Here is a 17,941-nt window from a genome sequence, read left to right as displayed (position 1 = left end):
AGGGAGAGGGAGAGGGAGGCCAGCCAGGAACACAGGAAGAGAATGGGGAAGGGGAATGGGGAGAGGAGGGACAGAGAGGATAAAAGAGTAAAAGAGTGAGGAGGGGGCAAGTGACCCCTTTTACAGTGAGTCAGGCATACCTGGCTATTCCCAGGTAACTGCAGGGTGGAGCCTAGAAGGAATGCAAATAACTAGCTCCTTTTAATCACTATGTCATTGTCAGTTTGACCACGTCCTACCTATTTTCATTTGCCTGACATTCTGGCAAAGGGAAAAAGTAAAACTTTTTCTTCCCAAATGTAACCTCCCCATAAAATTACTTTAAGTAGTTCCTTCCAATATGTAGTATTTTCCTCTATAGAAATGTCTAATCTATCATGTTAATGAGAAGATAAGTGGCCTTTTACAAGTTACGTATAAGAAGGACTAGGAGAGATCATTTCTAGTAGTAATTCTCATGGGTATACTTGGGAAGCAGACCTCACAGCTCTGTTCTCCAAAGGATCTGATGTACAATGTCATAACTGTAAGCTCCAAATTAACCTAACTAATTCAAACTAATTAACCAATTCAATTACAATAATGTAGAAAGGAAAGACTCATACACAGAGAACAGGTGGAGATTATGTGGACAATAGGATAAGATGGGGATTCTTAAACTAGTTCTTCACTGGGCAAGAGAAATTTCTGCCTGTTATGGTCAGTGGCCACTTTATGTCACTCAGAGCCGTGGACAACATTGTCTAACAGTCAGTGTTGCTGAAGCATCCAGAACTACAGACTCTCGAACACTGGAGTCAATAAAGAACCAGGAAAAAAGAAAAGCTCAAGGAATAACAGAACAATTTGGTAGAATTGTATAAATGTCTCAGTATGTGGTGGGGTTGCAGGGGTCTGGAGTAGGGGTTCCCTAGCCCAGAGTCGAATATGCCTTATGGAGGATGGTAGAAAACTTGTACAAATAAACACGCCTGCCTTAGGAACCTGTTATCCATTAATCAAACTCTTGCTACTGCAAAGCAGACCCCAAGGGGACTGTCTTGACTCATGATTCCTAACCATTGCTTTATTGTTCATGTGATAGACCTGAAGGCTCAGAGGTATGTTGAAGTTTAAATCAAGCGTAGTCAAGTCCAGTGCTAAATTTCTAATCCAAAGAAGTTTAGCAGAAACAAGACCAAGGCCTATAGTAGTGAAGGACCATTGACAATTTAAGAAAGCTCAGGACACTCCTGTTTTAAATGGCCAGAACAATGCTCCTGAAGAGTATGGTTTCCTGACACACAGTTTTAGAGACTTCCAAGGTGGATGGTTCTTATTTTCATGGAGAATCCTCTCAGAGAGTGTTTTAAAGAGAATCCTTTATCCTCTTCCTATCGGCATCAGTTTTCCTCATCTGCCTCATAGCACTTAGAGTCATTTCTGAGTTTACATGCAACACTGGACTTCTGAAGGTTGATGGTAGTTTGTTCTCTTAGCAGGTTTGATGCCAGCATTATGATTACTATAGTAAGGGCTCCTAGACATTTTTAATGACTTAGCTGTTCATGACCAGTTACTCATTTTTGTACATGAACACTAGATGCTACAATTTGTTTGATCCTGTAATTGTATTATCTTACAATTTAATAACACTTTTCTTTAATTATAAGTATATAGAGTGGTGACATCAAGATGCAAAAGATATTTTTATTAGAACTATTCATTATAAATCAAGTCTGATGTTTTGTGCCTGTAATTCCAGCACTCAGAAGGTTGACTGGGCAGGTGGCGGGGAGCGGGAGGCATGGTGGGAGGCACCTTTTGCAAGAGCAAGACCAAAAGAACAAACAATAAAGAAGTACTTAAAACTTTTTAGGATTATGTTTTGTAAAATGATGGGGAACCATGTAACACTGGGCCAGCCTTGAATTTGAGCCTTGTATATATACCCAAGATGGCCTTGAATTTCTTTCTAAAAATATTTTTACATTTATGTCCTGTACATGTATGCGCTTCCATCTACATATGAGATTCAGAGGACAACTTGCTTCAGTCAGTTCTCTCCCTCCAGCATGTAGGTTCCAGAGTGGTAGTTGATGTTAGGAGGCTAGGCAGCAAGCTCGTTTGCCTGCTATGCCATGTCACCAGCTGGAAATTTTCGATCCTCCAATCTCCACGCCAGGATGGTAGGCCTGCTCCACCATTCACACTTTTACCCTGAGGGTATTAAAGGTCCAAAAGATAAACAGCTAAAAATATTCTTTTTCTAAAAGTCTGAAGCCATGGCATCTCCAGAAAAGATAAGATCCTCACCATTCTTTATACTGCAAGTCAAACGAAGTCACCTGGTGGAAGACACCTTGAGTCAACTACTAAAAGCTGAAGACTTTGACCTTAGGAAGCAACTATCGGTAAAAAAAAAAGAAAAAGAAAAAACTCATTGGATTCTCTCTCTCTCTCTCTCTCTCTTTCTCTCTCTCTCTCTCTCTCTCTCTCTCTCTCTCTCTCTCTCTCTCTCTCTCATTGTTTCTTTTTGTGGGAAAGAGCCTTTGTAATTAAGGAGCAGCATTCACAACCCCAGTTTCCAGAAATTCCTCCTTTCCCTTGAGACAATAGAATGTTTAATTACATATTTAGTTGCAGGTTAACTCACTTATTGATAATTATAATGAATTATTCCAGTACACTTAATGTCATAATAATAACAACTTATTTTAAAATCTTCTAGTGCAGCTGAATTTCTGGGTATCTTTTTTTTTTTTTTATGAATATGTGTTTGTATGTATGAGGCTAGGAATAAAACTAGAGTTTCCACACATGCTAAGCAAGTGCTTTACCATAAGCTACATTCCCAGCTATACAAATTTTTGCTAGAGTTTGTCCACTTATCCAACAGTTAGGTGGGGACTGACTATGCTGTGCTGTTGCTGGCTGAGGACACGGGGTTATACTTTAATGACCTTCTTCCTCTTTGGACCAGCAAGCATGTTCTTCTCAGAATAGTGCTGGAAATGCAAGCTAGTAATCATTAAATATTGTTGTAAATATTCTTCTCAAAGAAGAGTCATGAATGAACCCAAGCCAAAGACTGGGAAAACATACTAACTTCTTAATGGGAGGTGTTGCACAATTATATTCAAAAGAATTCAATCAAGAAATAGTGAAGAACTGGGACTCTCCATGCCCCCAACAGATAGCAAGTATAATAGGTACACTTCCCCCCATTGTAGGTCTAGGCTCTGCAATATATGTTTTGATTCCAGCTGCTCTTCAATTATCCTTTGTGGATGCCTAGTAGAGTGTTTCCTGTGTAGCACCTGAGGCCATATTACATACAGAACAGAATACTGACAAATGTTGTGGGTAAGAGCTGGAGCCTGGAATTCCAAAGGGAGTGGATTTTCCTGATACAAGCTGAGAGTGTAAGTGGTCAATTCCCAAAGAAAATCGATCCTGGAAGAGAGTATTCAAACCAGAAAGGGTTTTTTTCCAGCATGTGATTCGAATAGAAAATAGAGAAACAAATTTATTTTAGAATCTAAACTCCTTGTATTTAGTTTTCTTATACTTTGTCTATGAGGAAAATATCAGTAGAAAATTCTTTCCTCTGTAGGAAATGACTCTCCTTTAAGAGAGATGTTAACTTCAAGACTTATACAAAATAGACTGAGCATGACAAGACTATCTTCCCTAAGCCTTGGCATCACTGTGAGTCCTGATCAGGCCAAAGCATTTGATCAAACAGTAGCAGGTGCACTCTCTCAGACAGACAAGAAGGGCAAATACTGGGAAAATGAAACTTGAGGATACTCGTATTCAAAGTACAAGGCCTGAGAGTGGTATTGTGCTTGCCTAGCATGCCTGAGGGCCCAATTTAATCCCCAGCACAAAATCAGATACATAAATTAATGAAGGCAGTTAAGTTAGTCAGAAAAGGAATTGTCAGAATTGACAGGGTAAAATCAAGTCAATACATGGCCATCAAATCAGAGACATGGAGAACTGTTGAAAAGAGAATCTAGTGTGTGTGTGTTCTCCTTTTACAAAGGTGTATACATATTTTATAGATTCCACATATATATATGTGAAAAGATACTTAGCTCACGCTCACTAGAAGGGCTGCTTACTAGAAGTACTTTGAGTAGGGGCTGGAGAAAACAAATAGATGTTCATTAGAGCCAAGGTTGCTCAGTCTGAAAGCTACTATGAAGAGAGACAAGGTGGAATAACTAGAGAATTTCATGGCTCATGGGTTTATGGCATATCAAATTTTAAATCAAGACACTGTTCCTTCTTCCAGTGGTAAGTGTGTCAATCTAAAGGATCCACTCACTGAATTACCAACCTGAGAATAAATAGGCTCCTGGCCTTCACTGCTTGGCAGCAAACTGAGGGAAGACAGGGCATGAGAAGGCACAGTGCTTTGTGGATCTTGCCATTGTAGTGAGCTCCAGAGGGCCGGAGCAGGCTGAAGACTCTTCCATAAAGAGCAAAGAGCTATATTGTAAATAAGAGCCTTGAAATAAATTTTCTTTCTTTAGGTTGGATTTATTGAAGAAGTTCGTCCTGAGGGAGGCGGAGTGAGTTCAGAGTTCTTCCACTGTATATTTGAAGAGATGACAGACCCCAATTATGAAATGTTCATGTATCCTGAGAAAGGTGCCAACATGTGGTTTCCAGTCAATGTAAGTTCTGTCTTTCTCATAAAACACATTACATGGTGCAATATGCAAACTGTAAGGTAAAATCAGGACTGTACAACCTGGCTTCTCTATTTTGAGTAGTACCACATCACCAGTGGAGCAGCAGCTGTGCTATGGCATGATCAGGCAGTTTGTAAAAAAACCATGTCCTGGCATGTGTCCTTAATCATTAGTTATAATGCAGAATGTTTCAAATTAGAACAGAGAAACTGCTGGTATACTAGTAGAGATAGCTATTAATTCTGAAATGTTGGTTGATTCTTTTGACTATAATTTTTTCCATTTTTATCTTTTTATAAGTTGTCTTATTCAGTGTCTTACTATATATTCCAAGCTAGCCTAGAATTCACAATTCTCCTGCCTCCACCTTCTGAATGCTTGGACTGTAGGAGTGCACCACACTCAGCAAAGCCTGCACTTTTAAGCACATTTATACAGTTCTGTTCAGTAGAAAACAGACCACACACACACACATACACACACACACACACACACACACACACACACACACTTACTTTATTTCAATTTATATATCACTTGACTAAACAGCAAAATTAAGTTGAACCAGAGTACGTATTACAAATTATGGGATGGAAAACTGACTGGGAGAGGCCTTTGCAGATGGTTTGTGCTGCACTTTAACTCATTTCGGGATTCCAGCAGGGGAGTAAGTAGGGTAAGGAGAGCTGGGAGCACACACATCACTGAACCTCAGGACCTGCCAACAGCCAGGAAGGCACTGGAGCAGGAATTATGGAATGCCACACTAGGAAAGCTTCCTCCCTGGGCTGCTGTTTTGGCCTGGAAAGTTTTTGTCATTTAGTTTTGGTTTCTCTAAGAGGCAGGGAAGAAAAGTGAGGGCAGCTGCATTGGTCTGTTTTTGTTGGTGTCACTTTAGTGAACCATTTGTCAAGGAGCTCAGAGGTCAAAGTCCAAGGGCATGGTGCTGATATAAATCAGCTCTCCAGAGGTCTCCTAACACAGACATCATGACAGGATTGTCCTCAGGCAAAGGGTCTACATTGTAAGACAGGATGCCAGAGTGACAATGCGACCTCATGAGCACCACTCCAGTGCTAAGCCCTAAGTGGGGCTGCATTGCCAAATGGAGCCATCATTCCTGGAATACTCATCTGGCACTCATTCTGCTAAGTTGAAATCTCAATTTAGCAGAACAACCCTCCTTCCTCATTGTCACCTGTCTCTATGAATTGGACAGTTGGGACCTTAAAATTCCAAAGGAAAACTTTGTAATTCCACATGAGCATGTTTCTACATTTCAGAAATACTATCAGTAACCAAAAATTCATTTACTCAATGTTCCGTATTGTTAATTTATATTGACAATTATGCAAGAAGCTGGGCATGGCAGCATGTGGCTATAATCCCTCTCTTAGGAGGTACAGGCAAGAGGAGTTCAAGTCATCCTCAGCTAGACACTTAGTTTTGAGAACTATTAAAAGAAATTTTGCTCAGTATATCTCAAGCAAGCAAGCAAACAAACAAACAAATAAACATAAAGAAAGAACATTATGGAAGAAATTTAAATTGTATTATAACTTATAAAAGAGTCTGAATTTTTTTTTATTCTTTTGAAACCCAGTTTTTATCTAACTTGTGATGTTAATTAGAAAAGGGAGCTAAAATTAATTCTTTTTTGGTCTAATTGTGCCTTTGTATAACTGATTATTTATAATAGCTTAGGAACTTCTTTCAAATGTATTTTCCAGCCCAAGTTTGAAAAGAGCAGATATTTCCTATTTGGAATCTTATGCGGACTCTCCCTACATAATTCAAAGGTTATCAACCTTCCTTTCCCACTGGCTTTATATAAAAAACTTTTGAACCAAAAGCCATCTTTGGAAGACTTAAAAGAACTTAGTCTTCTCTTGGGGAGGTAAGTACATATATTTGCTTTGTAAAAGCAGCATTAAATCTCTTCTTTTTAAGTATAAATAGTATGACACATGACACAGGTAAGGCTTTCAGTTTCACTATTGTGTGCCCTGTAGATGGATTTCCATTAGCATGACTTGCAGTAAATAGAGTAAGCCTTCAGAAATGAAGAAAAGGCAGATGTTCCTCTGATCAAAAAATTAATATAGTAAAGAGTTTGAACCTGGGCTCTTTATCAAGGTGGAAAGTCTTAGGGGAGTTCTCAGAATGAACATGGGTCATCCTTCTTGCCCTATAAATATATACGATGCTATAAGTGCATATACATATATAGAAATGACTTACAAATGTATGCAATGTACAGGTGTATATATAAGTAGCTTATATACACACATATAAATAAACTAAATCAATTTATAAACCATATAAATGTACTATAGCACTATATTAATAAACCACATCTAAACACATGCACTTAAAACACTGTATCTATTTATAAATTATATCTCTATATAAATATAATCAGATGCAGGGCTATACTTATAAATATAAGTAATGTGGTTTATAAGTAAATTAGTGCTATATGTGCATATATGTGTAGATATGATTTACAAATATAGTGTGATAAGTTCATATATACATATAGTTTATAATAAATATAACATGGTAAGTACATACACATAGATGTGGTGTGTAAATGGATATAGTAATATAAGTATGTATATATACAGAGATATGGTTTATAAATATAGTGTGATAAGATGGTATAGATAGATGTGATGTTGACATTTTGGCCTTTTCGGTTTTGAATGTTTTGATTGGGGATCCAGCCCTGGGCCTCCCCGCTCTTAAGCAAGAGCATCTACTGAGCCATAACCACAGGCATGTGGCTGTTTTAATTCTCTTCGTGGCAGGTTGTTGAAAGCATGTGATGTATTTAACCTTTAACTGTGACAACCAAAGACATCCTGGACTTTGCAAAATAAATCCTCTCTGCTTTGGAATCTTGTCTGCATAATCATTTTCACAATACACAGCAATATCAATGAGGTAGAGTAGAGTAACAAATCAAATTCTAAATCAAGATTATTCTAAGAAGATGAGTGGGAAGGATTAGGAGAAAAACTTATACTGAATTTTGTGCATGTCTATATTACTTAATTTTCCCCATTGAATGATTATTACTTTGAAATTTTATAGTATCAAATATATCATTTTAAATTAATTTTCAATAGGAATTTGCAAGAAGTTCTAAATTGTGATGCTGGTGATATTGAAGAACTTCACATGTATTTTTCTGTAAGTAACAAGAAATCTAGATTATAGGTTGGCTTTAATCAGTTTTTGTTGTTTGTTTGTATGTATGTATGTATGTTTGTTTGTTTGTTTTAGTGTCACAAGGAGTTGCTGGAGATTGCACCTATGCCAATAAACTATTATACAATTATCATATATCCCCAGCCATTATCTATTACTTTAAAAATAATTTTGTTATAGAACCTTTAATATGAAATATCAATATTTTTAAATATAATTAATTTCTGTAAAATTTAGGGAAGATGTATGGATAATAATGACAGATTCATGTTCATGTTTATCAGTTGATTATATTTTGGTTACAGATATACTGGGATCAAAAAAATGCTAATTTAATTCAAAATGGGATCTCTGTGCCTGTGAACGAAACCAACAAGTAAGTTTAGAGACCTAAAATATCTATTTTGAATAGACATAAAATGTTTGTATTGATATAATTTAAAGTATATTTGAGCTTCTTGTGTGTTTGTTTTAGTTTTGTTGGTTTTTAGAATGCTAAACAGGTAGAAGAGAAGAAATAATTCAAAAATAAATATTTCTGCCGGGCGGTAGTGGCGCACGCCTTTAATCCCAGCACTTGGGAGGCAGAGGCAGGTGGATTTCTGAGTTTAAGGCCAGCCTGGTCTACAGAGTGAGTTCCAGGACAGCCAGAGCTACACAAAGAAACCCTGTCTCAAAAAACCAATAATAATGATAATAATAATAATAATAATAATAATAATAATAATAATATAAATAAATAAATAAATATTTCTGTCCTCTAAAGTATATTTTTAGTTCCTATTCTATGTTACACTGTATTCTAGATATTGATAACAGAAGCATGAAAAAGGCAAAATATGTAACATATCCTAGTGGTCAGAAAGCTGATACCCCAATACATCATGTAATGTATTAAATACACAAATTAGTACCAGTTTATGGGATCTGACTGCAAAATTTTCATCACCATTCAAAGGTTATTATTTAAAGTATTAGTAATTTAAAGTCAGCCATAGCAGGAATATTTAGACTATAAACATTGACATATGATACAAATGAGGTTTTTCTTCTGTCTTTCCTGTTTCCCTTCCCTCTGTCCTCTCTCTGTATTTCTCTTCCTTTCTGTCTACTTACATCCCACGCTCTGCTCCCCCTCCTTCCTTTTGGGAAACTGGTTATTACACTGGAAGCACATGATTGGTTATAGGGAAGACAGAGAGAAGTGGTTCAAGTAGGCTAGTTACCAAAAGCTGTTTAAAGGTGTGGTGGGAGTTGGAGGTGGACATGTTTCTAATGACTACCCCACTTAGTCTACTTTCCATTACTATAATGAAATATCAAATATTGCATAACTTTATAAGGAAAAGAGTTTTAGTTATGTCACAGCTCTGGAAATTCAAGGACCATATCTGTGGGTGGCCTTCTTACTAGCCTCATTTTGAGTGTGAGAGGACAGTACCCGATAGACTTAAGGAGTGTGAATGTGTGTCTCTTTTCATCTTCCTCCCTCACCTGGTAAGGCTACCAGAGTTCAGTCACGGGGCTCTGCTGTGATGATTTCATGTAACTGTAATCACTCTCCAAAGTTCCCACCATGAACACTATAGTTAGAACAAGTTTCTACTTTCTTAACACCAACAATGCGAGAAATAAATTCCACCACATATATGCTTGCTGGACAGAGTCAGACCACATCCCCATGGTATCACTTGCCACTGGGAAATCTATCATACTTTGGAAAATACATCCTATAGTGCAAAGTCAGCCTTACAGAACTTATTTTCACAAAGTGGTCCACTAGAAGAGAGATGGGGAATGGGGGGAGAACAGAAGAGCCAGCCCTGAGAATTTCACTTTCATAGGAAAATCTGATGACTGCATAGAAATTGCCAGGAAAGAGGAAGCATGCCATGCTGGAGAGAATGCTCACCATGTGGTTTCCTGAAAACAAGAGGTAGCCAGATAAGGATGTCAGAGAGGAATGCACAGCAGCAAAGAAACAAGGGGCAAATGCTTGGACATTCTATAGTTACCCTACTCCATAAATTTTGGATTTTTGACCATTATTTAAGCTAGCTATATATGATACAATACTTTCTTCTGATGCTGGAGAGCAAGCAGCTAGTGAGGGGAAAAGGCTTAGCTACAATATTTAGGAGGGCAGATGTGTTGTAATGTGATTTCCATGTATAATGAGCTCACTGGGATATGTCCCTGTACAAAGTCAAATATTCAGATGGGAGATACAATTGCTCCTTACAATAAAAAAAATGAGAATACCCTAAAGTCTGAGTCCTTCTTTTATATTCTCTAAGGACTTTTTGTCTAGTTAGCCAGGTTTTCATTTCCCTGTATTGTATAGACTTGTGGTCTACACAGAAGGTATACTTTTTTTTTCTCAATAGAGTTAAAAAGAGAAAAACAGATAGTATTGTAGTCACAGATAAGGCATGTCATTGGGTTTTTAATTTTCTTCCCTCCAGGAGAGACTATGTGTCTAAGTGTGTTGATTACATTTTTAACATCTCTATAAAGCCGATTTATGAAGAATTTCATAGAGGATTTTACAAGGTGTGTAACTGGGATATAATTAGGCAATTCCAGCCTGAAGAACTAATGACAGCAATGATTGGAAATGCTAGCTGTGACTGGAAACAATTTGAAAATGTAAGTAGTAACCCAAGTACCCTCTAACTTTTCCAAATAACTGAAGCATATTCCTCCTAAAACTCTTTTTTTTTCTTGTTCTCAAGAATTCAAAATATGAAGATGGATATGATAAATCACACCCAACTATTCTGCTGTTTTGGAAGGCTTTCCATAAATTAACTTTGGATGAAAAGAAAAAATTCCTCTGTAAGTACTATAATAGAGATCTAGTCTTCATGTAATAGATCATTTTAATGGCAAGGCACATGTATTTATAGAGCACAAACCCCAAAAGCCATGCCTTTTCTAGGCTTTCTCTGCCTTTGCCCCTGCCCCTGTGCAGTTTTTCTGCACAAAAGTGTACACAATGCTTATTAAATGTGATCATTAATACTTCTTATGTATCTTGAAAATTTCTACATGAAAATTCTTAACAGAATTGTATTCCTTTCTAGTGTTTCTTACAGGATGTGATAGGTTCCATGTAAAAGGCCTCCAGTTTGAAGGGATAGTATTCCGGTGTCCTGAAACCTTCAGTGAAGAAGATAACCCAAGATCATTGACATGTCACAGTATTCTAGACCTGCCTAAGTATTCCTCAATGAGGAGGATGAAGGAAGCTCTTCAGTTTGCAATCAACCATAACAAGAGATTTGTCTCATAGGAACGGTGGAGAAACACTCACAGCCTCAGGAATTAGGTTTTTCACTTTGGGATTCTTCTATCTTTCCTTAATTTAAGAAAAGACAAGAGGTTAAAGTATTTTACTTTAGTTGCACAGTTTTTGAGATAAATAAGCTATAAATTAATATTTTTAGTGAAAAAAATCTGTAAAACATTAGCTGCACTCTTAACCTTGCTGTTTTAGAATGTTTGTTTTGACTGAAATATTTTCTGAACAACAATGTCCATTTAATAATATGCTAACTATTTGAAATGTCTAATATTGGGGGCTAAAGAGAGAGCTCAGTGGTTAAGATCACTGGCTGCTCTTCCAGAGGACCAGGGATCAATTCCCAGAACCCACATGGCTGCTCAAATCCCATCTGTAACTCCAATCCTAGGGGATCTAACACCCTCCTCTGGCCTCCATGGATATGGTACACAGACATACATGCCGACAAAACACTGATACACCTAAATTAAAATAAAATAAAACATAAAATAAAATAAAATAGTATTTATTTAAAGTGTTATTATACCAATAATAAGCTATTAGTTTGGAAGTATTAAGAAACCAAGTTTGGAAAGCTTTCCACATGTTTTCAAAGCATATAAATGTATATTTTGTATTAAGGAATATATTTAGAGTTGTGATTTTAGAAAATGCTAAATGATTTATTTTCAACTTCTAAGTGTTGATGTTTATTACTCTTTGAAGATACTTAGTACAGTGTTCCAAAATACATTCTAAATATAGATACTGTTCTTTTAGTAAAATACTGAACACATTAGGAACTCATACCTACTTGTGGTTGGCAAAATGTGAAGAAGTTGAAATATGTCTTATTTTGATGCTATAGAGTAAATTAATGAAGCAACATAACTGCTATGGGAAATGACCAACACATCATATATGCTAGTTCTATATAATGTTAAAACTTAAATTGCACTACACAGCTTTGAAATGATTTCATAAACTCATATAAATTTGTTGTAGAAATGACATATATGCTGTTGTGACAATCACTCATTGTAAAAGTTCCATTTCTGTAAAAAAGTTGTATCTTTATAGACTTATCAGACTTCACATGTGAGGTGTTTACTGGACTCCAAAGTAACCAAATGAACTAATTAAAAATAGTTCTTTTAAGGATAATAAAGTGATTGTCATCAATTGCAACAACAAAAGCAAATGAACCATTAGAAGAGGGAATACTCTTCAGTTAATTCTCAGATCCCAACACTGCTCCAGTACCAGACAGACAAAGATGTCACAGAGAAAGGAAACCACAGATATCTCATGTAAACCGACACCAAGATCCTTCACTACATTTTAATATACGTAGGACATCCAATAATATCTAGAGGATAATGCCTCACAACCAAGTAGGATTTAACCCAGAGATGCACTTAAAAATCAACTATATCTTAACAGATTAATAGGAAAGTGCCCATAGAATACCTTAGAATAGACAGAAAAGTAACTGAGCAAAATTTAGCACCTAGTCATGTATGAGAAAGCAAACAAGGCCTAAAAGAAACTGCCAATTTGATAAAACCTAGATACAGTTGACCTCTTAATGGCAAAAGACTAAATGCTGCCCACGGCCAAAGAGATGGGAAGACCTATCATGTCCATGTAACATTGTATTCAGGATATGAATTCATATTATAAATAATGACAGTAAAAGACATTAATTCAAAACCAAGGAACAAAACGCCTTATTTTTAGATTATATTAACTATGTAGAAGAATCTGTTAAAAAACACATTAAGTAAATGTAGAAAGAGGTCCGGACTCAAGATCACAAACACATAGTGAATTGGGAAATCATTGTCATCTACAATATAAAAAATAGGAAATAACAGAGGGTAATTTTATTAAGTTTTTAAATATTTTATAATGTGAACTATATTTTTTAAAGAAACTAAAGAAGTCTTAAATTAATATGTATAGAAAGATCAGATTTACTGATAGCAGCATGCTATTATTCCAAGGTTTGTGTGTATGTGTGTATTTGTGTGTGTATATGGTATGTATTTTGTGTGTGTATCTTTGTGTGTGTATATGTGTGCATGTATGCATATCTGTGTGTATATGGTATATATGTGTGTGTCTTTGCATGTGTGTATGTGTGCATGTGTGTCTCTGTATGTGTGTCTGTGCCTATATTTCTGTGTGTTTGTGTGTATGTGTGTGTGTGTGTGGTGTGTCTGCCTATGCCTGTGTATGAGACTTACTGTGATGCTTATTGTCTGGAGAGATTGTTTGGTGTTAGACCTAGAAAAGCTGAGTCCACTGATTAGCACATGTAGTCAAGTGATAATTTAACTTAATTTCAGCTATTTATTCTATTTACATTGATAAACAGATCCTAAGGTATAAATTATCCAAATGGCTCAGAATAGCTGAGGCATAATTTAAAAAGAGCAATGAATGGTGGATGGTATGGTGATTTGAATGAGAATGGTCCAATATGCTAAGATATTTAAATATTTGGTTCCCAGTTGGTGGCTCGGTGTGGGTAGGTTTAGAAGGTGTGGCCTTGCTGGAGGAAGTGTGTCATTGGGGGTGGACCTTGGGGGTTTCAAAAGCTATGCACCATTTCCAGTTTGCATGGTCTGCTTCATGCTTACCGATCAAGGGCTAAGGTTCCAGCTGCAGCCACCATGCTTGCCTGCTCTTCTACTATACGTCCTCACTGTGGGATCCTGATGGACTTTTTCCCTCTGGAACTATAGCTCCAAATAAACTTAGCTTCTATAAGATGCCTTGTTTATGATGTTTTATTATAGCAATTGAAAAGTAACTAATACAGGGGGCTTCCATATATTGATTTTGTGACTCACTTTGAGTATAAAGTGAAAAAGATGGTGTGAATTGGGAAAGGGTGGGTACTGGTGACTAGATCACATAGAACAGAACTGAAAAGTCAGAAATATGGCCAACAACATATGTCCAACCAAGAATGTATGGTTTGTTTTTTTTTTTTATATCTGGGAGTTGAACCTAGAACTTTGTACATGCTAGCCAAGAATTCTGAATTATATAACCTAACCCTTGGTAAGAGCACAGGCCTGAATTAGACCTCTCTTCCCTGCAGTTCTTTCTGGGATACAGAGTTAACTTGTGGTCTGCACTGTGGTTCAGCAGAAACTCCTCATTTATGGTCCTAACCAGTATCTGGCTTCCCCATCCTTTTTTTTTCTTAATCACATACACTATACAAAAATAAATTTTATAATGTCAAATTCCTGCTACCCCTAAAAGATTATAAAAAAAGTCAGATTTTATTTTCTTCTGGTGATTGAGCGGAGATGCTCCAGGAAGACTTTTCTGAGAAGGTGCCCCCAAAGATGCTCTCTGAAGGGGTTCCTTTGCCCTCTCCCATCACCCCTCTCATGCCCCTGTCCCCACCCCATGCCATTTGTTAATGACATTCCTCTCCAGGTTTCCCTATCATTTGACTTTAACTATTTTTTCCCCTTATGCTCATGCTGTCTGTCTGTCTCTGTCACTCTGTGTGTGTGTGTGTGTGTGTGTGTGTGTGTGTCTTATTGGGTATGTGTGTATGTGGGTATGTGAATATGTGGGTGCCTCTACCATTTTCTACTAACTTTTTAAGATAAGGTCTTTATTGAACCTAGACTACTTTGTCTCATCTAGACTGACTGGATGAGAGCATCTAGAATCTGCCTTTCTTGGCTCTTACATGGAAGCTGGGATGTAGGACCAACCACAGGTCCTCATATTTATATAGCAAACACTTTGCCCATAAAGCCTTCTTCCCAACCCTGTTTAATTATTTCTGTACATTTACATTTAAGGTCTATTATCAACAGCATGTAATAAATCAGCTGCTTATTTTTGTTTTAGTTTATAACAAACTTTATGAGTGTTCTTTTCTTCTTTGAAACAGTATTCTTTTTTGCTTAGGCTGGCCGTGGACTTACGGGTTCAAGAGATCCTCTTACCTCAGTGCTGAATAGCTGGGACTACAAGTGTATGTTACCACACCTGGCTTGTTTTGAAATAACAAGTCTTTATTCTGGGATACTTTGCAAGTTTTCCCCTGGTAGTTTTACTATAATGTACTTTGGTTTTCTTTCTTTTTAATTCTAGCTTGATTTGTTCAGTTGTGAGAACAATTCGGCTTTTTCTAGTTTTCAGATGTGAGTACCTATTTTCACAGCTGACTGTGAGTTCCTCATCTAGGACTCCAGGTACATATGCTCTCTACAGCTGAGAATTGTGTGGGCTCTTGTCATGTCCCAGCTTTGCTTCATGCAGTTTTTTATATCTTCCAGTTCTCTAGCCTCTTTAAATACATGAAGTTTTCTATGTTTTCAACTTTAGTTGTTATACTTTTTAAGGTGTAAAATTTTAGTTTCCTCATGAAATTTTTCATATTTTCATTTTGTCTGAGCTATTGATCACACCATTTTTTAAATTTTTTAATTGGCATACATTACTTGTACAATGTAACAGGTTTCAATTTGACATTTTCATAAATAGAAAATGGATTTTGAGCATATCCAACCCTTATATTATCTTTGAGGTGGTGATTGAAAAGTTAAGAGGGCCTACTCTTTCAGAGGACCTAGGCTTGATTCCCTGTACTCAAATGGCAGCTGACAACACTGTGAATCCAGTCCCAGGGGACCTGTTGCACTTTTTCTGATATTGTTGGACACCAACCATGCATTTGGTGCAAATACATACATGTAGACAAAATGCTCAGACACATAAAATAATAAATCATTTAAAAAATTTTTATTTTGTTCTTATGTCCTCCCTCTTTATCCTTAATTGTATATTTTACTTTCACGCCTTTCTTTGTACTCTCCTAAATCCCATATATTAGCAAGAACATGTTACTTGCCTTCATGCCTCTGGCTCACTTCACTTAGCATCAGCACATGATTTGGTCATCATTTGTCATTTCTCTTCCCTTTTCTGTGTCCCTTTTCGTCGTATACTGAGTCATTAAAACAAATCTATTTTCTGCAAGGAGGACACCAGGTCACAGAAGAAAAGCGGGTTAGTTGGCTCCACCTATAGAGCAGGGTTGCAGTCTTTAAGGCTCAGTCAAGTGTGCCTCCACACCTCACCAGTGACTTTCCTATGACTGACTCAATGGCTTTTTTAGCCTTACCTTTTCTGAGTCCTTATCTTTGAGAAACAGTTATCTTCTCTTTCTTATCTTTATTTCCTAGTGATATAGGTAATTTACACTCCAGGAAATGTTTTTTCTTCCTTGCCTGTCTTATAACTTATCCCCCTTTTTTTCTGCTTGTCTTTTTCTACACAAGAATCAAACATAGTAGTGTGGTTTTACTTTCTGTAGTTCAACTTATTATGCAGCCTACATACAATCCAAAAATATTAAACAGAGACAAGCATCTCATACAATTTAATTTGTTGAACAGTCTGAGTAGTTTGGTGAAATCACATGCCATCTTATTCTGTTTCACCCAAGATATAAACCACCTTTTAGTTTTTCTACACTGACAGGGAGATATCACAGTGCCTGTGTTCAAGTACCCCTGATTTAGTTATAGTTCCATTGCATATTAGTAGTGATATGGGAAATTTTAATATACTTAAGTCAAGTACTTTATGGAAGCCAAAATTTGAATGTTAATTTAAAAAGTATGTACTCATAAGAAAATACAACCTACATACAGTTCCAGACTTTTGAACAGAGTGCCTTATAGATGGAGGGTACAATGTCCCCAACCTGGCTTCAAGCTGATTGAGGCATGAAGGCAATGGAAATAATAGATTTTTATTGTAATATAGTCCCAGTGTAATGTTTGTTGTAGGATTTTCTATGTGGACCGTCAAGAACGTATGTTCAGTGAAAGGTAGTCATTCTTTAAAAAGGAAATACTAATGTTCATGGGAGTAGATCATCCAGTTTTCTTTTTCTTTTTAGTATTTCAAACAAGAAGTTACAGATACCAGTGAAAGAATTTAAGAATATGAGAATAACATTTTGCTGTGCTGATCCTGAACATCTGAATCAAAAATGGGGAGAAAGCCCAACCATAACAGCAGTAACAAAATAACAGGAATCAATAAGCACTTCTCATCGTTAACGCCTAATATCAAGTCTCAATTCCACAATAAAAAGACACAGACTGATCAATTGGATTGGAAAACAGGATCTGTCCTTTTTTTCCCATCCAGGAAACACCCTATCATCAAGGATTGACATCACTTCGGTATAAAAGGATAGAAAAGAAACTCCAAGCAAATGGACCCAAAAATCAAGCTGGTATTGCTGTCTTAACTTTTGACAAAAAAAGACTTCAAACTAAAACTAATCAAAAGGTTACACGACACACTCATTAAAAGAAGAAACAAACAAGAACACATTCATGAAAGAAACACTAAATAGCTAAAGTCACATATTAATAAGTGACTTTACTTATCAATAAGTGACTTATCACACAGTGATAAGTGGATGACCTTATTACTCCACCATCACCAACAGACATGTCATACAGACTTAAGCAAAACAGAAATACTGGAATTAAGTAACATCACAAAATAAATGGACTTATCAGACAGCTATAGTACATTCTAGCTAAACACAAAAGAATATACTCTCATCCCAGTAGCTCATAAAATATATACATATAAGAAAGAAATATAAATGGAGTCACCAAATAACAGGGAGATGTTGCTACAACTAGGCATCTAATGGCACAGAGTAAAACCTCAAGTGCTAGGAATAGTTTAT

At 36.6% G+C, this 17,941-nt stretch overlaps 1 protein-coding gene across 1 annotated transcript in view; it reads left to right on the top strand.

Moving 5' to 3' along the window:
• Herc6 (HECT and RLD domain containing E3 ubiquitin protein ligase family member 6) overlaps nt 1-11,584 on the top strand; it is a 56,603-nt gene extending 45,019 nt beyond the window's left edge. Inside the window, exons 16-23 of the mRNA XM_031382026.1 lie at nt 2,256-2,393; nt 4,524-4,667; nt 6,416-6,582; nt 7,817-7,880; nt 8,204-8,274; nt 10,364-10,547; nt 10,634-10,736; nt 10,985-11,584. Coding sequence (XP_031237886.1) covers nt 2,256-2,393; nt 4,524-4,667; nt 6,416-6,582; nt 7,817-7,880; nt 8,204-8,274; nt 10,364-10,547; nt 10,634-10,736; nt 10,985-11,193 — 1,080 coding nt within the window. The 3' untranslated portion in view covers nt 11,194-11,584. The remainder of the gene's footprint in view (nt 1-2,255; nt 2,394-4,523; nt 4,668-6,415; nt 6,583-7,816; nt 7,881-8,203; nt 8,275-10,363; nt 10,548-10,633; nt 10,737-10,984) is intronic.
• Nucleotides 11,585-17,941: the final 6,357 nt, after the last annotated feature.

Source organism: Mastomys coucha, unplaced genomic scaffold (genome assembly GCF_008632895.1).
Source record: "Mastomys coucha isolate ucsf_1 unplaced genomic scaffold, UCSF_Mcou_1 pScaffold20, whole genome shotgun sequence".
Lineage (NCBI taxonomy): Eukaryota > Metazoa > Chordata > Mammalia > Rodentia > Muridae > Mastomys > Mastomys coucha.
Note: the sequence above shows the minus strand (reverse complement) of the source record. Positions and strands in the feature narration are given on the sequence as shown.